Source organism: Equus asinus, chromosome 1, assembly GCF_041296235.1.
Source record: "Equus asinus isolate D_3611 breed Donkey chromosome 1, EquAss-T2T_v2, whole genome shotgun sequence".
In the NCBI taxonomy this organism is placed as follows: domain Eukaryota; kingdom Metazoa; phylum Chordata; class Mammalia; order Perissodactyla; family Equidae; genus Equus; species Equus asinus.
Window position 1 is genome coordinate 132,604,802 of NC_091790.1, and position 25,993 is coordinate 132,630,794.

Here is a 25,993-nt window from a genome sequence, read left to right on the forward strand (position 1 = left end):
CACAGCATACGACATCATTCATTTTTCTAGTTCATTCTGGGATGCTTACACTTAAGTCCTCAATGCTGTTTGCAATTTTCATTTATGAAGAGTGAAATAGTAGTTATGGACTAAGACACACTATGTCCTTTTAAAATTCCATTTTATTCAATTTTCAGCAAAGCTTTCACCTGATTTTGAAATTTCACTATTTGCAAATACATTTGTTTTCTTGGTATAAAATCTATCTAATGTCTATACGTGAGTAATATTACTCTCAGCTTCATTAAACATTTTACAGCTCTAAGTTAAATGAACACAACATTGTTAAACACGTCACGTCTCAATAGAAAGGAAAAGTGGATGTGTTGTATCTAATGTCACTACTCTATAACTTTTTATTTCAAATGTTTTTACCAAGAAGATAGTTACCAAATAATTAAGCAATTCCTACAAGATTTACATTGCACTATCTCAGTTTCAGTAATTCTCAACTCGAAGGTCGCAGGGAACTGGCATTTTCACCTTATGAACTAAGATGCTTTCTTGAATATAAACACTTCAAAAACCCTTGAAAAAGACTATCTAAAACTTTGAAAATGGGAAATACATCTTTGTGTTTCTTAATAAAATATTAAGGATATAAGCTATTGTAACAATGTAAACAAAAAGTCAAGCCTTTATTGGGTAGTTACAAAGTTATATTAATTAGAATATCTTTTTGCTTAAGACTTTTGAGTTGCCTGAATAGGAAAAATTAAATTACCTGTTTCTGTCATTTGTGGGAGATCCTCTGTGTCAGTCAGGACGTGAATGGGGCATTGTGAGACACAGAAACGCAGAACGCTGGGGAGAGGACTGGGAGCATTAGCCTTAACCTAACTATTAATTCCAGCGCTAAGGCAAAAGAGGGAAGGGAGGCGACCCTTCCTCTTCTCTGCAGCGCAGACGGGCGAGGCGAGGAGGAGGGATTGCAGAACCCCTTAGATCAGCCACGGAGCGAAGCAGAGGTCATCCTATCTCCTGACTCTGGAAGGGCTTCCTTCTCTTTTCAGAGCACATTTCTGCACGAGTCTTTTATTCTCAGTGCAGCTCACTCCCTGGTGGCTTTATTTACAGTAAATGATATAAAGTCCGTTAAAAAACGCGTCTGAGGAGTGATTTTGGGGAGTTGTGAAGACACAAACGTCCTATACAGACCAAAGACCTATAAAGACCAAAGGCCTAAGGATACAGAAACGCTTGAAAGTGAATTTTTAAAACTCTGGATGCGCGCACACACATACACACATGCATGTTCCATTTCTATTCCTTATATAAATTTTCTATCTAAAACTTACTTCCTCCTCCATCCATTACCTACCTACCATAGCGCATCTAATCTCTGCCCTATTTGGGGCTGCACAGCTCATCCTTACAGCCGGCTGGGAAGCTACCGCTTCTGCCAACGCCGCTGAAGAAATGCAGATCGCGAAAGAACGAAGAAAACGCTATCCTCCTGCTCCTCTCCTCCACCGCGGGCCTCCCCAGTCATCCCGGGCCCCCGCCCGCAAACACGGTGCAAAGTTGGCCCAGAGACAGGGCAGAGGGACCACGGTGCTAGGGCGGCTGATGGCAGCAAGGTGCAGCGGAGCGTCCTGCAGCCGCGAGAGCCTCCCGCCGCTGCCACCACAGCTGTCGCCCCCTCGCCCGGCTGCCGGGCGCGCCCCCTTCTCCCGGGCGGTCCCGAGCCCAGGGCTCCGAGCGGCGGCGCTAACAGCTCCTGCTCACAAGTTGCCGCGTCTCCAACTCCCTGGCCTCACCAGAGCCGGGCCGTCGCCTCCTCCGCCTCCTCTCCCGCCACTGCAGCGGGGACAGGATTTGGCGCTCCGAGGGCTCCCCAGCACCCTCCCCGCACCGGCTGCTGCTGCTGAATCCCGGAGCCGCAGCCCACAGCCAGCCCTCAGACGCCCCTGCCAGACCATGGGGACGCGCGCCTGAGCATCCCGGGGCCTGCACTTAGTGCGAAGGCGGGGGGGCGGAGAAAAGGGGAGGGGAGTTCTTGATTCCCAGTGGACCCAGGAAGTTCTCCTTAAAAAAAATATATCGCCTGCCCGCGGTTGAGCAGCCACCTCGTCAGAGCAGCATGTGGACTGGCTCGCCGGGTCCCTTAAGTGCTTTGTGGCTGCCGCTGCCGCCGCGGTCAGAGCAGCCGCTGCCGGCAGCAGGAGCCCCGCGCGGGCCGAGGAGCGGGACGCGCGGCCGCAGCGTCCCCTGCTTACTGCTGGCCGCTTCTTCTCGGGAGGTGGCAGTCACTGTTGCTGCTGAGAAACCAGCCCGCATTTCCAGGGCTAGTCGCCTGGTGAGGAGTTGAGACTCTGCGCCTCCCGTCTGGACCCACATGGCTTGTTACCTGGTCATCAGTTCGAGACATCTCAGCAATGGGCACTACCGGGGCATTAAAGGAGTCTTCAGAGGGCCGCTCTGCGAGAACGGATCTCCTTCTCCGGTAACCTGCACACACACACACACACACACACACACACACTCACACACGTTCAAAATCAGCATAAACAAAAAAAGAGACGATCCTGGTGCAGTGAGTGGGTGGTGGGTATCTACCTTACCCATAGGTATATTGGATCTGTTTATACAGTTTATTGACAGACTGTTACACAGTGGGGGGTGTGTGTTTACATGTGTATTTTCAACACAGTCATTAGCATCTACAGCGCTATGGATGCAAATGTTTACCGAATGCAGTTAACTGCAGGGCTCTGAAGGTAGCTCGTGTGTGCTGTCAAGTTATGAATCTGCTGATTTGGGCAATGTAGAAAGTTTGAGTGCCACTTTATAACCATGCTTTGTGTAGTCATCCATCGGGATTAGCTTAATGCTGCTGTTACTTTATAAGAAAAGAAACTCTTTAAAGATTTTGCATCAGGGTGCTGGCAAAAGGAAAGGTGTTGGATGACGAAACTTGATCAAATCTAATGCTTAACTGTGTAGGTTCTTTAAGGAAAGCTAAAGAGTTCTTTGTGAAAATACGAGTTGGATGGGTTGTTGTGCTATATACAAATGTATTTACATGCAATTTGAGTGATTGCTATTTAACGTATCAAACTATTCAATTTAGTTTACTATTTGATTTATTCAAGTATTTTTTTATAAAATGATTTTTTCCAGAATCTGACTTCAATATATTACTAATACATTCTTTGGTACATACTGTATGCTAATATTTTAAGGGTTCAAGTGTGTTTCGAGAAAAAAAGTCATGATATACCAAAAATAGTTTTGGGTTATTAATAAGTGACTAAGTGTTTAAACTTAAGAACAACCTTTCTAGTTTAATGTAAAAACCAAGATTTTAAGTCTGTATGATATAAAGAGGGCAAACTTAAGTTGCCTGATTTTTATTTATTTTTGCTACTTTCCATCATGGTTTAATGCTTCATTAGCATAAATTATTCAAAACTGAAATATATTATAAAAACCTTTTATTAAGTGCTATATGTGTTTTGCATGAGAAATCTAAAATCACAAAGTGCAAGTACCCAGCAATATCACTAGGATTACTAATTATGGCAAAGTATTGACTCACATGCTTTTATGCACTGTATAAAGTGGGTCATTGCAAACCCCCTTCCCAACTATATGCTACTGAATTAGAAGTGTTCGATGGAATGTACTGTTTATGTTGGCACTGACAATTAAATTCATTGGGTTAGTAGAATATCGGAGAGTTTTTGTTGAATAAAGTCCATGGTCAATCCTTCTGAGCAGCTGGTCTGAATCCTTCCTATTTTTAAAGATTCTCTGGATTGGAGTTTCTGCAGTCTCAGCAAACCACCTTCATGTCTAACAACTCACAGTCTCACAATCTTCCTTATTGCAAATTTAAATACTTCAGATTCTTCTTTAAGCTCACTTCGTCTTGAAAAACCTAGAATGCTCTACCTTTCTGATAGGAATTATTTTTCAATCCTTTTATAATCTCTGTGGCTGTCTTCCAAAACCCTTTCTTTGGTTATGGAAGTCTGAATTGGATAATGTGTTCTAGTATACGTGCCTTAATAATTCACAGGATAAAGAGAGAATTACTTCATAGTTCCTACATTGTTTAGTTCTATTTAAGTTGGTTAGAATATGGTGTTAATCTTCCCAAATTTAAAGAGTTTGCAGAGGAAATATCTGTCACATGATCAAAAAGTGTCCTTCCTTCCCTGCTATGGTCAGTCATCTCCGGGGATCCCAACTGACCCCACAGAGACTGGACATACCAATGTGGATTTGAGAAGGCAGCCCATAATCCACGTGGTTCTTCTGGCTGACCAGGCACTCACTTCACAGGATACTATTCTTATTCACTACTTGGCTGGTTTTTACTAAATACTAATTCATTTACTTTTATCTAGGAACTACACTTTGACTTACTGGACAGTTCTCTCCAATATTTAATATTCAAGTGTGCTTAAATTACATTTACATCATTTAAAAAAGATCTAAATTAGTCTGTATATGTATTTCCTAAATCTGATTTGTCTTCTTTTACATTTTACTATAGAATTTGAATGACTTTTTCAAGGTTTGAATAGTTTCTTACGTGAGCTGGGCAGTATGTGAAAAAATGATGTTCATTCATTCATTCTCTGTCACAGGCAGGTTGTTGAGATAAGTCAGAATTGCCTTCACATTACATAACACTTAGTCTTTCTCCCTAAAGTGAAATAGGTCACTACCTTCTGGATCCTAGAGCCTTGACCATTTAAGTAATAGTTTCTTGGTCTAGATGAGTTTGTTTTCCTTCTTTATTAATGAGTTGTGAAGCATGAAACTAAAAACTCTGGTTATATATCATTTCTTTTTTATTTTCAGCAATACAAACCCATAGTTCCTTTCATGTTGACATAAATTTATTGTTTTTTTTTCCATCAGCATAAATATTAAACTCACAAATCCCAAAGATACAGTCATTTGTTTTTTCTTAAAACACATAGCTACTCTCTGGGCTGGCCCCGTAGTTGAGTGGTTAAGTTCACACGCTCCGCTGCAGGCAGCCCAGTGTTTCGTTGGTTCGAATCCTGGGCGCGGACATGGCACTGCTCATGAAACCACGCTGAGGCAGCGTCCCACATGCCACAACTAGAAGGACCCACAACGAAGAATATACAACTATGTACCAGGGGGCTTTGGGGAGAAAAAGGAAAAAAATAAAATCTTTAAAAAAACCCAAACACATAGCTACTCTGAAAATACCTCTTTTTCAAATTTAATGCCCAGAATGGTTTTAAATTGACATCAACAACTTTAATTATTTCCACTTGCCATGACTCCGTTTATCTGGCCTGTGGATTAGGATGCCATTTGTTGATTTAAGTCACTCTCACTTAGTGCTACAATACTTGAACTTTGGTTCTCACTCTTTTAATCGAAGAGTCTCTCCTTTCTATTTTAATTTATATTTTTCTGCTTTAATAGATATAGCTGTTTAAAAGAGGCACATACAATTATTGAATGAGACTATTTTGTAACTTCGTTATAGAAAAGAGAAAAAGCCACAATTCTTTTTGATGTAATAAGAGTTTCTTCTTTTGTAGTTCTGATATAAATACACTTGGATAATATGAATTTAACATTTCAATATCTTATAAATATAATTCTTCAGTTATATATTTAAAGTAGTTATATATATTTGTCATATTCAAATCATGTGTCTGTAGAATCTGAACACATGATGTTAAACTGACAGTACAAAAGGGAATGATTATATTTATATACATTTTTATTTCAAAAGATTTCATTTACAAAACATTGAGTCATTATACGGAATTCTTGTAATAAATACTTAGGGGGATACTTGAGAAATATATAAGGTATTTTACCCCAAACAATTTTTACAGATCAGTAAACTGAAAATCCTAGAGGGAAATTCAGCTCCTAGCTTCTGCCGGTGTCACAATCCAATGTACAAATCAGGATAGATGCGGAGAGGGCTGATGGCCACTCTGAGTTTATTATACCCAGCATTTCAATATATACATAGCTTACATCTGTTAAACATACACAGTTGTTCTGGACAATGTAATTAGCGAATGCCAAGAATTCTTAGTGATTTCTCAAGGAGCCCTCCCTCGGCCTCTGTTTTGATATTATCATGTTATTGTTGTGCTCCTATATTTTATCTCGCAGCATGCAAGGCCTCCTAGGCAATGGCCCCTCTTGCTCCTGATATCGTGTCTCCATCTGTGCCCCGGGCGACCAGTGCCTGGCTTAGGTTGCCTCCCCCTGGAGGTCTTATCCGTCATTGGCTAACTGGCCTTCTCACCTCCGGGTCACAGTTTGTTGGCAAGCCTTTTCCGGTGCTTATTAACCCTTCCTGCATCAGGGGCAGCTACAGCTTCAAGGTGAAAACATGTCAATGTCTTGTCTGTTGCATCTCTTCTTTTTGGAGACCTGGTACGAAAAAATAGCATATTACTTTTCATCCTAATTAGAATGTGAATAATTGATTTGAGGTAGTCGATGTTACTTGAAATCCAGGAATAGATTAAAGAAAAGAAAATGACAGACAGTATTGTATAGTACTTGATGGTAAAAGTGTTTAATTTTAGAAAATAAATTTGCATCCTCCCACATTTTAGGATATTTAACCCCCCATCACAACTCTAAAACAGTATGACTGAATGAAGACTTTGAAAATCAGCATGAGATAGACACACACACACACATATAGATACACACACACAGACGTAGATATAGATATAGATACACACATTGCTATCAGTGCTCAAGCATAAGAAGTTACCTATATATTACATCATAGAGTCTTTTGCCATTAAAGATGTTAACAGTAAAACTTTGTTACAATAGTTGAAGTATTCGTTAAGAAAACAGTCTATAGGTGAATTCATTTTCTCGTGAAATTCTAAGTTCTTCTATAACTATGTTTGATTTCAATAAAACTAGCAATATCCTCCATGTAGTGTTGAAAAAATATTTTAATAGATTCTTAGTTATTTTATGTAATGTAAAATATTGTCTCAAATTTAGATTTGAATATGGTTTGTTATAGTTTACTTAATCTGTGTGTGGTTAATAGTAAGACTATCATTCAAGATGTCTATTGATCAAATGTTAATAATAATTATAGTTGTATATTTTATCTGTGGTATATGTTTAGCTTGTTGCCACTCTTTTGAAGCTTAGATGGAATGATACTTCTTAAGAAGTGCTTCTTCCTGAGAGCACCATAGTTAGACGTCCAGGAATATCTGTTTCTGGAAATGCCTATTGTTTCCCTGAAACATTGGATGTGAAGGAAATTCCAGGGGTTTTGCTCTGAGCCACAGATCAGGGCCTTGGATTTTGTTACTTTGTTTGGTTTAATGATCTTATCCTAGGTTATATGTATGACTAAATTGCCCAACAGAATGAAGTGGCATACAAATAAGCAAGCATTTTAAATGGACTAAAAAATCCTATAAATATCCCTTTTAAAAATTACAAATGCATATTTATAAATGAAAAAAGTTCTAGAAAAGCTTAATTACCTTGAGAGTACATCTATTCAGAGAACTCCTTAAATGAGTGCAGTTACCACCTTGTTCTTTTTTCTAATGCCTATAACTTCAATTGTATGTATTTTCATTATGCTTAATAAGTACATGTTAAACACATCCAAAAATGCTCTCAAACTGATGCACTTTTCATGTGCCAGATATAATTATGAAGATATGCTCTCCCATAGAGAAGTTACCTGCCTGCTCTTCTTGAATTCATGAATACATAATACTACCTTTCGTAGTGAAACTTTTAGATATTTTCAGCGACGAAGACTCAGTCACTATTCTTGTAATATGTTTACTTTGTTATGTCAGATATTGTATTAAGCAACTTCATTCTTCTCATTGCCTTTTCAACCCTTTTTTCTCTCCCCCAATTAACTGGTTTCAGAAACTTGTGTTTGGCATTTATGTTTTCAAAAGTCAGTATCAACTTTCTAGAACTTAAATGTGTGTTTACCTGAATTCAGAAAGTTTCTATGATAGGAAGAATCAGATGAGTATTTGAGTGCTATAATTTGTGAGTTTTATTAGATTATATTACATTTATTTAATAATTAAAATTTGAGGGTCAAATTCCTTGATTTGTTTATTTTGGACATAGAATTTAGATAAACTATTTTAGGTTTCTGCCCCATGCTTTGGAACAAAATCAAAATAAAACGTATTGGCATCATATGTAGGATAAATGGGGATGGTATTTACATAGAACGTAATCGTCTGTAGTTAGAAATAAAAACAGTGTTAGTTGTAACTGTGAAATCTTTGTTGTATAATGTGTATGCACTAAGATACATATTTTTCATGTGTTGAGTATTAACAGAGCTTGAAACTCAGTGGGTTTAAGGCTATATTGGGAGCAAGGAGCAAGAAGAGTAATACATATTTCAAATAACTTTCTGAAGTGCATTTCAGTGTGAATTTGGTTTGTTCAAAATACACATTGTCAGAATAATTCTTTAGTATATAAGTACATATTTTGTAGAAAATAATTTGGACAAAATTGAAATAAAAATGCTACTGCTTGAAAATGTCTTTTGGTTTTAACAAATAAGGTTTTTCAAGTAATCCTTATAAAATGACAGGTGACAGCCTTTTGTAGATAGATGTTGTAAATCAGTTTTACTTAGTGGATAAGATCTGGAGAGAGAAATTAACTATTTGATATGTTTTTATGAAAAAGTATAGTTGTAATGATGATAGGAATACTATCCCAATTGCTAAGTTCCATAGTCTCTCTTGTGTTGGAAGTACTTATTGGACTTGAAAAGAAATTCTGGAAAGATGAAGTACATCATACCTTAGTCAACATTCTCACTTGTAGCTAAGACCGTTTTAGCTTATTTAAGACAAAAAATGTTTACAAATATATTATATAGTATTTAAAATGGAAAAGACTGTTTAAAATATTCACTAATGACCTTACCTTTCCTGAGATGGACCTCTGATACCATGCATGGAACTAAACTCTTCTTCCATTCAAATATGATAACCTAAAATCTAAATATATACTTCTGAAAAACTAATAGTATATTTTTTCTTCACAGATAAAGGGAGCCATATAGTTAACTATTTTTCTTTACTTTCTTGGGTAAGAAACCCAGAGACAAATCTGTGGGTCAACAAAACAATGGGGATTAATGTTGGCTTTCAGAGCAACATGTTTCTCCACCCTGCTCATCTCCTCTAAGAGTCTGGCTCTTATTTTAATTTTATTTTCCATGGTTCTCATTCTTTTAAACTTGTATTTTATTGTTTTAATGTATAAAGTTTCATATGACTTAGGTCTGTTGTGAAAGCAAGTCAAGCTATAAATAAATAGTAAAATATAGAATATCCAAATATAGGGATGCCACTCAGGATTTGGTCCTGGACGGCTTTGAGAACGATTCATAGAGAGTATTCATTTTGTTCACTTGTAGCAAGTGTAATTAGGGCTGCCAAGTTTTGCTTTGACAATTGGCAAATTCCTTTTGGCAAATTTTACCTCACTTTTGTGTGGGTGTAAGAGGCAGGATATAGCTTATTTTGAAATGGATACTGCCAGCTTGTTTTTTTCTAAACAATCTTTTCCCTCTCTGGCATTCTTCTTGCCATTGATCCCTATTCCTTTCACTAACATGATTATCAATTTTTTCAATATCTTTTTTGGTTTGTGCATAAGTGTTGGCAAATGCTTCTAACTCTAGAGGCACAAATCTCTGCAAATGGTGAGAACCACCCCTTTCTGTTTCCTCCCCCATCAAAGCATGCAAGTTGCTTCTCTGTTCACCAATCACACATAGCTTTCCTCTCTAGCTCAGGATTTAGAGCTTCCCCCATATCTCCATTCAAAACCCACCTACCAGTATTCTTCCCCTGCTCTCCTTCCCACAGCTATTACTCAGCACTTCACTTGTCCCATGTACCTCCCCAGCAATAGACAAATACAGTCGGTAACCCCCCCCCACACATATGTCCTTTCCAGATCTCCATTTTGCTAAGAATAATTATATTCCCTAACATCTTTCTTGGCAAGCAAAGGCTATATATATGCATTTCCTCTTTGTGAATGAAACAAATACCATATTCTAAACAAAAAATAACATTGGATCCCTTTTATGAATGATGGAGGTGATGGATGCTCCACTTAAGTCTGACCCTTCCTGTTGATTTGCTTCATCTGAATGTGAAGTCATGAGACGTAGAAGTGGCCATATTAATTACATTAACATTATCTGAAAATAGTCAAAGTCCTTGGGTGATATCTAAGAGTCATCATGATCCAGCTGCTAACTACATCTTCAACTTTAACTCTATTCTTCCACCTGAACCTATGCTCCTGCCATACTGAACTACTCAGAATTCTTGACTATGACGAGTGTTTATAGACCTTTATGACATTGTACATTCTGTTCCCTCTGCTGCATGTTTTGGGCCATGTCTTACATAATCTTTCAGACTTAATTAAAGAATTGGGTCCTCATGTGAGTCTACACTGAGTTCCCTATCATGGGTCAAATGCTTCTTTTGCAGGCTGCCATCACATCCATTGTTTGCCTTGATTATCATTGAACTGTATTTGTTTATTGATCTCCAGTTCAGCAGGAGATGTGAGATCCTTGGGGTCATGTCTGCCTTGTTATCCTTACATCCCCAAAGCTGCGCAGAACTTCTGGTTTATTATGGATTTGAATAGAAAACAAAAGGATTTCAATAGAAATTTAATTGGTATAAATATGTTTCCTTTGGTCTTGCTCATAGCTCCCTGAAGAAAACTTTTCCTTAGAGAATTTTTTTCCCATGTTAATCAGAATCTTTTAGAATGCAAATTGTTCTAGTGATGGATTAAGTGGTCACTGTTTTCATGGTAATACTTCTCACTTTAATATCTACCAAGATCATTTGGCCGATTGCTTCAAGTATAATTTAATACTTCCTATGAATCGAAATTACAGAGTGCTTTATTCCATGTAAGCATTTTAGAACATCTTTTGTTAAAGTCCACAAGAGACTGAAGATTGGCTATATATAAATGGATGAAATTCGTCCTTGAGTTAGTTCGGCCATATTTTTCATTGGCACATATTTAATAGCTTCTGAGAAATGAATTATAAGTTAGGAACTTGATCATTCCCTTCCTGTTTAGGAATGTGTAGTAAGGAAGAAAACAGTGGTGCTTACACTTTTCCTTTCTTTCTTTTTCTTTCTCTTTCTTCCTTCTTTCTCTCACTTTTGTTTTTTTTTCTTTCTTTTGAAAGAGAGACAATCATTCTCCGATCAGTGGTCACTATAGTCCTTGAGAAAGCATCATCCTGGAGTAGCCACAGGGTGGTTGTTGCATAAATGCCACCACTCTCCAATTGCCTGAACTTATCAGTCACACACTTTCCAACAAGGCTTTTTTAGCACATGCCTTTCTTGAATCAATCAGGGTGTGGTCACTGTCCACAAAAGAAGCTTGGACTTCTTCTAAACAATGAATTTTAGCTAAAATATCTAGCCGTCTAGGGTGGACATGCAGGGAGATAGTAGTACTCTCTGGAGTGGAGAGAATCAGGTTTATTTTATGGTCAGTTTCTTAATACGAATAAACTTTTGTTACACTTGTTAACAGGTATTTGTGTTTTTTGCCTTATTTATAAAATATAAATTTTGGAAAGGCCCTTAGCAATCTAGTTTAGCCTCCTGCTATATAGTTTTGAATATATCACTGTGATAGGCAGAATAATGACTCTCCAAAGATGTCCACATTATAATCTTCAAAACCTTTTAATCTGTTATTTTACATGGCAAAAGGACTTTGTAGATGTGACTAAATTAAGGATGTTGAGGAGATTACGCATGTGGGCTCGGTGTAATCACAAGGGTCCTTATAAAAGCAAGGCAGAAGTGTCAGAGTCAGAGAGAGAGCTTTGAAGATGCTATGCTGCTGGCTTTGAATATAGAGGAAGTGGCCACAAGCCAAGGAGTGCCCGTGACCTCTTGAATCTGGACAAGGAAAGTAAATGGATTCTCCTACAGAGCCTCCAGAAAAATCATAGCTGTGCTAACACCTCGATTTTAGCCCATAAGACTTCTGACTTATGGACTCTAAGACAATAAATTTGTGTTCCTTTAAGCTGTGGTAATTGGTTAGAGCAGCCATAGGAAACTAATTTAACCACTCTTAACACGGTGAACATTTCCAATGGTGAGGGGCCTCTCTGCCCACCAAAGCGACTGACCCTCTTTTGAGACCAATGTAATTAATGCTGAATCTCCTGCTTTTACCCAAATGTCACTGTCTCCTTCTTCCTTTACTCACTGGGCCTCAGTTCGCCCTTTAGAAGCAAGAGGGTAGATCTGCCCCCTCTTCAACATGACATCCTTTCAACTATTCACAGACAGCTAATGATTTTTGTTGTTAAATCATGTAGAGAACTGAAAAATTTGTTGAGAACTCACTAATTTTCTTCCACGTATGTCACTTGCATTATTTTCTTATATATTAATTGAACTTTCTGCAACTCAAAATGCTTTATTACACTTTTAATGTGATATAAGTTTTGAAACATACTGGTGGTTTTTATATGCTTGAAAGGTGGTAAATTCAGTAAAACATTATCATATATTTAGAAAAATACCATCCACACTTTCAAATGTGCCTACTTTTTCCAGATATTTCCCTTTTACATTGTATACATCGTCTTTCTTAATTTGTTTAGACATTTGCAGATGCCTAAATGGAAAAAAGCATTAGTTTTAAATAAAAAGTGATGGGATCAATGGAAGTAATAATTATACTTTCATGAAATTCTCAAGGTTTTCTATGCTAGACATAGTGGTATTTAAATGGAATGTTATTTCTTAACTTTTGTATTGAAGAATAATGTAATATATAAATTGTCAAAAATCATAAGTGTACAGCTTTTTAATGCCCCACATGTAGATCTAGAACACTACAACTCCCCGGAAGCCCCAGGTGTGCCCCTTACCAAGCACCACCCACCCCAAAGGCAACCAATTGTCTGAACAGCAGATTATAAACTACCTTTTTAAAAAAATGTTGTTAAAATGAGTTTTACTAAAAAATACATACACTTGCAGCTCAATTGACAGCAAAGGCCCTCCTTTTTGGGGGGGATAGGTAACTAGGTAGTGTTTCAGCTACTTCCCTTTTCTACTTCACTTTGACCGCAGCTAGCTTGCTAACTGTTTGAAACAAATGAACAAAAGAATACTGATTAGGTAAAAATGAATGGATTTGTGCTAATAAAACACATGGATTGTATCCAAGTGACATCTCCGAAGTATTTCATTATCTTTTCCTTAATATTACAGGTTGAAATTCGAAGATTTGACCATAATGTAGATTTAGAAATCTTGCAAGTGGTTAGGAATGCCTGTTGAGTTTTCATTATTTGAGAGGAAATGTGAATTATGGATTTAGTGGCAAGATAAAAATAAATTATTAAAGGAAAGAAACCTCTAGCTTGGACTTCTCATAAGAAGTGAAATTTATGTGCAAATGATATGTAAACTTTATTACAAAAGTTGTTATAATTTCACATGCATGCAAAGGGATAAAATATGTTTCTGTTACTATGGAAACAGGATTATCACCAAGATTATAGATAAAACCCAAACACCACTTATGTTAATCAATCCTAATTTAAATGAATTTAAATGTATTTAAAGAACTAATAATGTATTTTCAATCAAATTTAATGCTCATCTTCCAATATTCATATGCCACGTAGTATGAGCTCAAGAGTTCTATATGATGTTGCTGGAAGAATCTTTGGTGACAATCACTGAGGAGTTGCTTTCTTACTATTATAGAAGAAAGATTTGTGAGACTGCATTATAAAGGAAGAGTAGTGAAGAATAATAAGTCTTTCTATGTACTCCTTCCAGTAGTAGGTAACTTTACTGTGAATTTTTTTTTAAATCACAGGGAATAGAACAGGTGAGAAATTATAATTGGCATAGACATATTCATAGGGAGTGGTCTTGGGTGGATTTACGTAGTATATAAACATTACTAAATCTGAAGATATTAAAATTAGACCCAATAGACAGTAACTAGAACACAATATTTGATCTGCTTGAGTGACAAAAATTCAGGTACAAAAAGATTTTAAATTCTTCCTTGTCATGAGTATAAAGCTAGCCCTAAGATTCAATTTCTGATCTTGGTGAGTGCTGTGTTTGGTGAAGTGTGGAAAGAGTCTGCAACCTCAAATTTTTTACCACCCTGTTTGGAAACAGCTCACTAATGTTTGACCAGTGTTTTTCAGGTTGTTGTTGTTTTATTTTTTAAGCTATGATATATATGCTTTGTTCAAAGGAAATCCTAGGAGCCAAGCAAAATAGAAGCAGCAGAACTGCTTTGGCTAAAGGTGGGAGGAAGTTCTTGGGTGGTGAAAGGCCCCTCCTTGTATCTGGGCAGGGAGGCTGAGCAGGGAAGCTACATCTGGGCATAAGCCCTGGAGCTTTATGGTTTGAATACCTTTTAGATGGACCATGAAACGTAAGTACCTGCTCTTTCCAAAACATAGTTAAACTGCTTCTATTTTACCGGAGTGACTCAATTAGCTATTTGACACATTGCCAATTAATTCCATCACTAGACATTGATTATATGTTTCACTCTATGTTTTAAAGTTTTATAAAAAACATTAAAGTGACTTTGGGAGTTCAAGAACACCTTAATGGATAAGCTCAAGGAGGCTCAAGAAGTTTTCCCCTGAGCTGAGTGCCCAAGGAGGTGGGGAGGCTGACTTTAAATAGGGTCCATGGGCATTAGTCAGTGTAGGGCAGAGACCTGGATAGGGAAGGCTGGTTTTGGAGAAACCCAAGATTTCTAGAATTGAAAACAGGAAAACATTTCGGTTGGGGAGTCAAAGTCATTCATTCAATCATGTATTTAACAAGTATTGCTAAGGGTCTACTATGTGCCAGGCACTTGCGATAGCAAAACTGAAAGGTAAATCACACTGTGGGAAGAGAAGACATACTTCTCAGGAACTAAGCTTTGCTAAGTGACAAAACTCCTTTGTGTAACACAAGAAAAAAAAAAACAGTGAAGGAAGCATCTGAAATGGATGAACTGAGATAGCTATCCATGTTAATGTGGTTCAATTGGCCCATGGCACTGAGCACTTAGGTCAGAGTTTAAAATTAATTTAGACCTCGACAATTCTAAACTTTTGTAGGCTTTTCATTTTGTCCTTTTGATTTTGTTTTCTTTTGGATTTCTTAGAAAATTTTTTAAAAACTGTAGTCACCTGCGTGAGACCAAGGGAATGACAGCAGTTGAAGGTAGGGTTCCTGTAATCCTGCTGGTCTGGTGTGGGATGCAGCCTAAGGGGCCAGCACCAAAAACAGGATCAGCTGAGGACTGAAGGGATATAGTAGGTGTAGCGCCTAGGAGAGAGAATATTAGAGCACTAAACTGGGCTTCTTGTGGCATGAGGGCCTGAGTGCCCCCTTTTCCTTGGAGATCTGTATGTGGGGGAGGCATGGTTGGCTACTACACATAGAGAAGGTTCTGTTTCTATTCCTCAGGGAATCCTCCATTCCTAGTGGCCCATGCCAGACATTTCAATTTAGATGCTGCTAAATGCAAATATACATAAGAAATATCTCTTCATCCTGTTAGTTATTTATTCTTCAATGTGAATAAAAGATCTGGAAGACATTCTTCTTTTAACCTAATACCTCGGGTGTTAGGTCCCTAAAAGAAAAGGAAGGAAACCTTTGAAGAGGATAAGGAAAGCATAGTATGGGAGCATGAAAGTGAGTTTTAATTTAAGGGTCTGCTTTGGAAGGACTTTAGGGCTCCCTAGAGAGTAGAGACTACAAAGAGGAAGCTCCTAAGTGAAAGATGAGTATTTTTTTTTTTTGAGGAAGATTAGCCCTGAGCTAACTGCTGCCAGTCCTCCTCTTTTCACTGAGAAAGACTGACCCTGAGCTAACATCCATGCCCATCTTCCTCCACTTTATATGTGGGACGCCTACCACAGCATGGTGTGCCAAGCAGTGCCATGTCTGCACTGGGGATCCGAACCGGTGAACCCCAGGCTGCCAAGAAGCGGAATGTGTGAACTTAACTGCTGCGCCACCAGGCCGGCCCAGAAAGATGAGGATTTAAAGGACCTTGGCTGGAAGAGCTCTGTGTTACTCTGCTTGGAAGATACACACATCTGTTACTCCAGGTTCTTGGTGGAAAATTCTCAGGGAAACTATGGCTCTGCCTCAAAGCTGGTGAAGTTCAGATCCTAAGTTTTCACAAACCATTTTGGGGTCCTTACTACATCCTGGGCACTGTACCAAGAGCTGATGATACTGAGGTAAATACATTGACATGGTATCTGTCCCAGTGGACTACAGACAGGGATTGAAGATAGGTGATAGTTTTTATTTTATTTGATAATATCCTATTTATAAATGTACAAGTTCTTGTGAAGAAAAAAGTAACTGATGTTAAAAAGGGATATAATAGGGTTAACCTAATTATTCCTAGAAATAGGGAAGACTTCCCAGAGTAAAGGATGGCTAATTTGAGACAAGAAGAATGAGCAGGAGTTATCCCGGCATGGAGCCCTAAAGCAGGACCCAAGGAAAGACTTTAGGCCTGGGATGTGGGTGTGGGCTGAGGGGATGAGGGGATGTAAGATGAGGCAGGATTGGCAGGTAAGGGCCAGCCAGGTGGGATCCTGTAGGCCATACAACAAGGAAATTGTCTCAGGTAGAAATATGGCTTTTAATCTCACTACAAACTAAACACTCTGTGGTCCTGACATGAGATCTTCTGATTACTTCCTATGGGTTGTGCCAAATGAGACACTAACCATGGCTTTTTTGTGTTGTCATTGTCATTACAAATAAAAATCAGAAATGATTTATAAACAAGAAAATAAGAGTACCAGAGTTGAATCATCCTTAATCTTAGTTACTTGTGCAATAAGTTCATTATGAATAGGCCCTTATAAGGAGAAAAGAACTGAGAATTAACTTTATAGATCTATGCACAAGAATGAAATCAGGATTTAAATTTCACCCAAAATATTCCTCTTTGCTGTTTTTGGATAATCTGGGGTGGTCTGGCCAAATGAGGGCTTTCTTGCTTTAAGGATATATAACATTTCTATCCAGAAAACAGGAAAATGGAGGGTGTCTGGGATGTTTTGAATCAATTATAGAAACTCATTTTGCCTTTGTGAAGGAAGTTGGATCAGAAGGTATTAGACAGCAGTAATATAACAACACTGAAGATCCAAGGTAATAATCAATTACTTCTTTAGATGAGACACCTCTCTGGATCTCTGAAATGCATGTGTGGCCACTAAAAGACAAGTTCCTTCCAGTGTTGCTTGGTGACAAATGTTGCATGTTTTGATATTTATTTAAAAGTTTATAATAAAAACTTTGATGTGTGTAGGGTTTTTTTTATTGTTTATGTACATATTTTACCTTGTTTTATGCATTTATTCTCCTGCTCCTACAATTTTAAGGTGGGAGCATGTATATTTTCCCTTCATGTATTAAGTATAGAGAAGAGGTTAAGCGTATTGATTTTAGAGTTGGACTGAACTGGTTTGACCTCCCACTCCAGCTTTAACTAGCTGTGTGACTGCTTCCGCACTCTGAGCCTCAGCTTGTTCACTGGTGACGTGACTTGCCTGATAGGGCCACTGTAAGAAATGAAGGAGCTAATGAATGTTAAGTGCCAATGAAAGGCAGCTGATGGTTACTCCTACAGTAATTGGCTTGTTCTGTCATGAGCAGATTTCCTTGACCCCTTAAAATGTCCTCAGCAATCACTGGGAAATTAGCCCTTTTATATCCAATTGTTGAAACTGTTGCTCTTTTGGGTGGCCCTATAAGATTGCTCTTTACTGTACTTGTGTTTTCTTGGGAAGAGAAGCACAGGCATGGAGGACAATTATCTTTCTGTTTAACACAACCATTGAAAATAGCAGCCCTGTGTTTTCACAACTTTCATAATGAAAATGCTCAGTATGCCCTACTTTCTGGATGCAGCTTTAACTCAAGACGATGACACATTTGAAGTGGCTTTTCTATTTTTCTTATTCCTTTTGTCAAAGCATTATTGAGTTTAAGTAGATGAGTTGTTTTTATGACCTTGCTGCCATGTGGAAGGAATTTTTCTCCTTTTCTATTAGGGATAGATATTTAATCTAAAACGACTGGTTTCGCTGATAAGCATCCAACCTCATTACTGTGTTTAAATATCTTTCATTGCCTTTGGAAATTCTAATGAACCAATCGGATGTTTTTCTCTCCATCACTTTCTCTCCCCAATGAAAACCTACTTTAACAGTAAAATATTTGAAAGGAAGAAATATTATGTGACTAAGGGTTGTATATGTTATGCATATGTTCACATTATGAGCAAATATTAAGTTCCACTTGTAGATACAAGCTTTTAATGCATACATTCTGCTCTTAGTACATGCAGAAAGTATTCCATCAATGTATATCATTTGCACTTCATGTTGCAAAAAGCATTGGTATCAGTGTTTAGTCAGGATAACAGAAACCATTCTCAGCTTTTCAAACAGAGGGAGTACAACGTGTGGAATTGTTTACAAATGTGTTGAAAAGCCTGAGGGAGAGAAGAGGAAGGTGCTATTACCCAGAGATTAGTAACATGTAACTGCAGGAAGCCACTACAGCCCCTCGGGCTGGAGCAGCAAAGGAGAAAGTGGTATTACTTGAACCCTACTTACTCTGATTGCCCTGCTGCTGCTGCTGAAACCACTTTCACTGCTCCTGCTACCATCTCTGATTCTCTGCACCTGGGAAAAACTCTTTGTTTTAAAGGATGCAAGTGATAAAATTGAGCCACCTGGATAATCCGGGAGCCTCTCCTCATCTGAAGGTCCTTGGTTTTAATCCCATCTGCAAAGTCCTTTTTGACGTGTAAGGTGGTATTCACAACATCTGAGAATTCCATCATGAGCATCTATGGGGGCCATTATTCTGCTTACTACACCTCAGAATTTTAGATTCACATACGTCTGTGGTTAGTGACTGGTTATTATCTCCCAAAGACATCTCAAACACATAATCTCCAAAACTGAACTAATCTTTCACCAAGTGCATTCTTCCTTGGTTAGGAACATCATCTTCATGCAAGAAGCTAAGGTTGAAGCTTCAGAGTGTTTTTCTTGATCCTTCATCAAACTGGTAAATCTGCTAATTTTAATTCCTAAATATTTCTCCAATCTACTGCTGCCCTGAACCTCTCCTACCTCCTGCTAAGGAATGCAAGCATTTTCCATTTTCCTGAAACTAAAATACTTTTTGATTAACTGTGTCTGGCGTTGTGCTAGCTGGTGGAGCTACTGAGGTAAATGAGGTACCTATGTTGTCTGCTCTAGTGGAATTTACAGTCTGGAATGTAAAACACACATTAAACAAATACACCTGTATGATAAATGTCCTGGAAGGGGACATTTCTGATTTTTCTGATTATGATTCATTTTTCAAAAATTGGAGTTAATAACTTGTGAATATTCGAGAAAGGCCACCATGTTGGCTGATTTAAATGAAATCAGTAGTAAGTGCTTTTTTGTGTGTATATGTATCACTTTCACCTGATTCTAGAATATAAAGATGGAAAATAAGACTTGTAAATTACATGTCAAATATGGCAGCTTAGTTCCTTGTAGTAAAATCAAGGTAGAATGGCCTTTAGAGTTCATCTTCATCACTTATTGTCTAAATGGGACCGAACTGCAGATTTGAGGCTCCTACACCAGACTTAACAGAATCAGAATGCTGGGGGTGAGGCCTGCGATGTGCATTTTAAACAAGCAGCCCACGAGTTTGTCATATGTACACATTAACATTATGAAATTATTGAACCAATGTCAACTTACCAACACTCCCTTGATTTGTAACTCAGAGGCCAGAGGCTGAGGAAGGTTTTATGACTTGCTCACTCTCTGTCCTCTCCTTTTTTCACTGGTAACTCCTGTGGGTATCCTCCATGAAGCTTCCCTGATGTTCTAAGCACCTCCTAATGCCCAGGTCACAGTTAAAGTAACAGGCAGGAAGCACTCACTCTATGTCACATACTATGCCAAAACAAGCCTTTTGTACATTGTCTTATTTAATTCTCAAAACAATCTTAAGATGTAGGTGCTATTATCTTCCATTTTGCAGATGAGATGGGGCTCCACATTTCACAAGTACTCAGTGCAGAGAGCTTGGGCTTGGCTCCAGGACCTTCAGATTCCAAAAATCACTGAGAATTAATTACTTTCTCTCTGTGCCGCCATGACAATTTTCACATTCCTTTATTACAACATAATGGCATTTTAATTCTTGGTTCACATATCTGTTTCTCTTTCTTTGAGTCTCCTGGCAGTAGGATCTGTGTTTTCTTCATACAGGTAAATGACAGTACCTGGGTGCTCCAGTCTGTAGCTTAGTAGGCACTTGATAAAAACTCTGTCCACTTGGTCATTCTTTTTTATTCATTCATCAGTCTTAGTCAATTAGAGTGAGTCAAAATGAAAACATTAAGTAAAAGTAAATGTAAAATTTGGGTTTCTACACATATGGCAAGATGAAAAGATAAAATTTTTGCCAAAATATTCATATACACAGCAGTCAATGTGTAGGTATAATAAACTAATGTACAGACTTTAGTAAGAAACTAATGGTAAAAACACTTGTTACTGGAAATTATACAGACAATAAAGGCACTTTCCAAGAACCCAAAGACACTAAGAATACAAAACAATTCAAAAGTGAAGCCAACACTTCAAAAATTTTATCACATAACTTGCAAATAACGTTACAATTTTTCAAGGTGAAAACTCCAAATTATCTCTTTACAGGAAGAAATAAAAAAATATATTTTGCTTCCCTTATCATTATGTACTTTTTCTTATTTTTGTCATATACTGATTCTGCTCATGGCTGTGATTATTAAAAATCGATTTATGTACTTCAGGTGAAAAGTGAAGTAGTGTTATTACCTTATTCCTTCAGGTACATATATAATTAAGCAACCAATTTCTGGTTAGAAGCATGTAATGGAAGCAAAAACCCGTAAGACTGACATAAGTCCATTTTCATCTTAATAGAATTTGAGTTCTTTGAAATAATAATAATAAATCCCTCCATAAGTATATTAAGCCATTTAATTACAATGTGGGATGATTTTCTCATGTTCCTGTTATAACTGAAGAATGTAAGTAGGGTATTCATAACACATATTAATAAAAGTCAATTAACTGATCAGGGTCCAGTTGTCTGAATTGGCATTTAAGCCAATCGGGGGTAGCTCACGTTCTTCCAGAAGATATTAAGAGCAGCAGCCAAAGCCTGCTGAAGGATACTCTGTGCTTTACCCTGCTGGGGGATTTTCCAGACTATCTCTGGACTAGAGGATCCTCGCTGCAAAAGCATTATCTGTCAGCAGCTTGACTAATTGACCTGATGTCCCTGAGGTCTCCCTGGGCTGCTAGTCAGAATTCAAACCATCTTATGTCCTTCTCATGAAGCTTATTGTCATAACTGCATTATGGAAACTGCAACCTTGCAGAGTGTACCTAAACTCTGATGACTTCAAGAAGCATTTATTGCGTTGCTGGTTATCCTCATATATGATTTATCTCATTTAATATTTAGGTGCTCATTCAATTTACAGGTGACAAAACTGAGGCCCAGAGAGGTTAAATAACTTTCTCAAGGTCACAGTTAGCCAGCAGAAAATATGAGATTTGAACACAAATCTTCTTTTTTTTTTTTTTTAAAGATTTTTTATTTTTTCCTTTTTCTCCCCAAAGCCCCCCGGTACATAGTTGTGTATTCTTCGTTGTGGGTTCCTCTAGTTGTGGCATGTGGGACGCTGCCTCAGCGTGGTCTGACGAGCAGTGCCATGTCCGCGCCCAGGATTCAAACCGACGAAACACTGGGCCGCCTGCAGCGGAGCGCGCGAACTTAACCACTCGGCCACGGGGCCAGCCCCTGAACACAAATCTTCTAATGTGAAACCTAGAGCTCTTTGCACTATGTCTTAAGTTGCTTTGAAAAATGTTTGTCAGGCTGCTAAGGAATTGTTTGCTTCAAGAGGAAAAAACCCAACAAAAATCCACTTTGACTGACAAGTAAAAGAGAAGAATTGTTATTGTAAGGATTCAGGGGTAGAAAATGCTACCAGGCCTTGGTCAGGGCTGGGAAATGGAATCAGGAGCTGAGGTGACTCTTTGTATCTCTGGTATTGCCAGATATCACATCTCTGTTGCTTACTTCAGCTTCATCATTTGCTGCCTTATGAATGAGCTTTCTCTGCCCCTAGTAGACAATGACTAGTCCAGCCTGTGTTCTCTGTGTGTGTGTATGTGCATAGAATAGGTCAGGAGGGGGGAGAGAGAGGGGACGGGGGTGAGGGTGACAGGGTCACACAGTCTGTGGCCCACACACAGAACTATGGGAATAGGTATTTTGAGGAAGCTGCATGGACAGCTTCTCAGAAGGGAGTCAGAGCGGAGGTGGGAGGAGATAATTGGTGGGGAAGTGATCTGTATTATTTATACAAAGCTTTTCTTGTACTGCACTGTTAAACTTTGATAGTTAAACCCCTGGTTCTCCTACTTGTTTGGGAGGAGTTTTTTGAATCTTAATTGGTTCCTCTACTTTGGGTTAACAGAGTTGTATATATATTCACATGTACATATATATATGTACATACATACCAATATCTCTATCTATAATTATGTTCCAAATATGCTTCTATTTATGCAAGCATTTTTTCCTATTAATCAACTGAGAGTCATCTTCATCAAAAGGTGTTTTGGTGTCTTTTCTATAATACAAAGGGGAAATCATATTCTTATTATGTTGTAAACTAACTGTGCTTATACAACTATCATTTGATTAATATTAGCAAGAAAACCAGCTAGTGCTGGAGAGAAGAAATGGCAGTTCTGTTAGTAGACTGTGCCTACCTGTGAGCTGTGCTTTCCAGCTCCTCTGACATGGTACAATACCCTGAGTAAACATCTTTAGCAACAGACATGGGTGAGTGGCCCTCCTAAGAATTATCCCACAAAGCAGTTTTTATGGACAGGAGGACTCCTGAGGAAAACACCACACTCATTTCAGCTTAATATTATATGAAAGCCCTAAACATCTTACAGTTTACAAAAACACTTGCTGCTTGTACAAGAAGGTCAAAAGTCAAAATGTCAAACTGGTGATTACCTCTCCTTGTATGTGGCAAAAGGAATACAAGAACTGCTGAGATCATCCCTTTAAAAAAGATAAATATTGAGTACATTCATGAATGATGTCCTGGCTGAAAAACATCCAAGGTAAGAACTTTATTTATCTTTCACAACCTATCATTCAGCTGTTCACCCCTAAAAATTCAACCCAATAATCTTATGGCTGATATGCTAAACTTTAAAACACTTCAAGTTTTTGCATGTTGTTTGTGCTTTGTAAGACTGTGGAAAGTAACATTTCATAATATGTGGATTTTTGGGAAATATTCTGTACCAAGAGTAAGGCAATAGAAGTGTCATTTTGATTTCACCAGAGGGAATAAGAAAGATGTGGGAAATGTCCAGCTCTTGCCCTGCTCTCAATCAGCACCGGCCTTTGTTAATCTACTTGCTTCATTTTCCTCATTGAAGGACTAGGCTGCAATAGACAACATCTAAAGCTCCTTTTAGTGCTAGCATTCGTGTGCTTTCTTAATCTATAATATCTTAGAAAGATACCAATCATGTCTCTTAACAAAGATTACATTTTAAAAAGAGATGCTGATCATTGTTGAGGAGGGTAATGGATACGTGGGTTCCTTAAACAATTCTCTTTACTTTTGTGAATGAAATTTTTCAGAGAGACAGAGACAGAGAGACATAGCTATAGAGAATGGTGGCAACAATAAGGAAATGCTGCCAGAAGTAGATGAAACTTATCTTCTCTATCCTAAAAAAACATGATATGTGAGTTTATTTTAATGAGTCATCTAAAGAGGAAAGGTGATATAAGCAATAGGATGTAGTAGAAAGCAGGAGTGGAGAAATTGGAAAACCTTGCAAGTCCTCTTAAGTCACCTCAGTTGAAATGCTTTATCATTTTGGTATGAGTGCTACATAAGATGTACTTATAGTCAAGTTTAATGAGTATACATTACAGAAATAAATGGTTCATGAATTCACCATCATTTTGGATTATGCATTGTGGCTCTTTAAAATCATTAGTTTGGAAAATTCAGATTTGATTGTAATTTGCAATTTCCTATCATGTCCTGGCTGGGCAAAGAAGGAAGCAATCTAGATAAGGGCCAGAATTCAGAGAAAAATTTACAAATGCAGTGTGGTTGGTCCATAAAGTAGATAACGCACATGGCATAATCTGCAATCAACTATAAAATTTGACCATGGAAATAACAACGGAATAACCCCAAGTTTGAACTGTAACTTCAGAGCTCACACATATTCTGAAGTCACTTTCTGCACAGCTAGGTTTCTTCTAGGGATAAGTGCAATTATTTATCTAACAAATGTTCATTGAGCAACCTTTCTTTTCCAGAACTGTACAGTCATTTGAGGACCTTCAAGGTACAAGACCACATCTTTGCCATTTGAAACTGGGTAGAACTTTTTTCCCCTTGGGCCATGATTGGATGTTTAATCTCACATAAAAGGACAGATTCCTTCTTGAACCAGAATAAATTGGTGGTCTTCCTTTTAGTAAAAATTTTAGAATCTTAAAAGGGACCTTTACATTCCAAAATTGACTCTGCATATTCATAACAACTAGCTCAACGGCCAAACTTTTAGAAATATTGTTTATACTTGTTCCATTTCCTCACCCAACCCTCATTCCTCAACCTAGTGCATCCGGTTTCTGCCTCCACTAGACTATGTAAGTCACTCTTTCCAAGTCGCCTCCTTGACATTAAATCTACTTTTTAGTCCTTTCCTTACTTGACTTTGAGACAGCAGTTCATGCTGTTGAGTACTCTCTTTTTTAGGAAATCTTTTGACTTCCATGACACTACCCTCATCTGCTTTTCTTTCTCTGTTCCTCAGCAATTTAAATTAAATAATGTCTCCTTAGACTTCTCTGTAGGTCCCTGTTCTTCTTCCCTTTGCATTCCTCAGGGTTTTGAAGTAGGCTCTCTTCTTTGTTCACAATATATGCTTGCTTTAGGTGATAGCACTACTCCTGAACCCTCAGTCATCATCTATGGTGATCTCCAAATCTCCCTCTCTATACCAGACCCATCTCCTGAGCATCAGGGCAATATATCCAACTCTCTAATGGATAGTTTAACGTTGTTTCTCAGACACTTCAAATTCAGCATGTTCAAAAAACAAAACTTCATCTCACTCCCTGAACATCCCCATCCTGCTGCTCTTCCAGGATTGTCTGTCTCAAGGAACGGTACTCCCACCTGCCAGGTATTTTGTCCTTGACTCCTTTCTCTTCTTCACACTCTGGACTTTCAATCAAATACCAGGATGTCCAACATATCTCTTGATTTTTGCCACCTCTTCTATTCTTGTTGTCATTATCTTTGTACAGATTTCCTATGATCTTTTCCCCTGATTACTGTAATAGCCTCCTAACTAGTATATCTATCTAGTCTAGCTCCTAGTTCTCTCCCAATCTCTTCTCCCAATTCAAAATGGTCCTTCTATAATGCATATCTAGTCATGGCATTTCTCTGATTAAAACAGGACTGTGTCCCATTTCACCTGAGATGAAGTCATGGTGTTTATGTAGCTTTAAGTGTTTGCATAATCTGGTCCCATGCTTAACCATCCAGTCTTAGCTCTTATGATTTCCCTTTGTACTTCAGGTCCTTCCTTATTGAAATTCTTTTAGTTCTTTCAGCACAGTATGGCTCTTCTTGCCTTCAGATTTTAGAATATCCCTCTACTAGAGTATATATATCTCCTCTGGCAGGAACACTCTCCTCCTACTCCTTGCCTATTTTTTGGCTC

General features: G+C 38.1%; 1 protein-coding gene and 1 long non-coding RNA gene across 2 annotated transcripts in view; one reads left to right on the top strand and one right to left on the bottom strand.

Moving 5' to 3' along the window:
* Positions 1–849, bottom strand: part of LOC139045115 (uncharacterized) — a 121,913-nt gene extending 121,064 nt beyond the window's left edge. Inside the window, exon 1 of the long non-coding RNA XR_011502847.1 lies at positions 746–849. This is a non-coding gene — a long non-coding RNA (uncharacterized lncRNA). The remainder of the gene's footprint in view (positions 1–745) is intronic.
* Positions 850–2,336: 1,487 nt separating this feature from the next.
* ZNF804B (zinc finger protein 804B) overlaps positions 2,337–25,993 on the top strand; it is a 482,981-nt gene continuing 459,324 nt past the window's right edge. Inside the window, exon 1 of the mRNA XM_070508038.1 lies at positions 2,337–2,467. Within this exon, the coding sequence (XP_070364139.1) occupies positions 2,360–2,467 (108 nt within the window). The 5' untranslated portion in view covers positions 2,337–2,359. The remainder of the gene's footprint in view (positions 2,468–25,993) is intronic.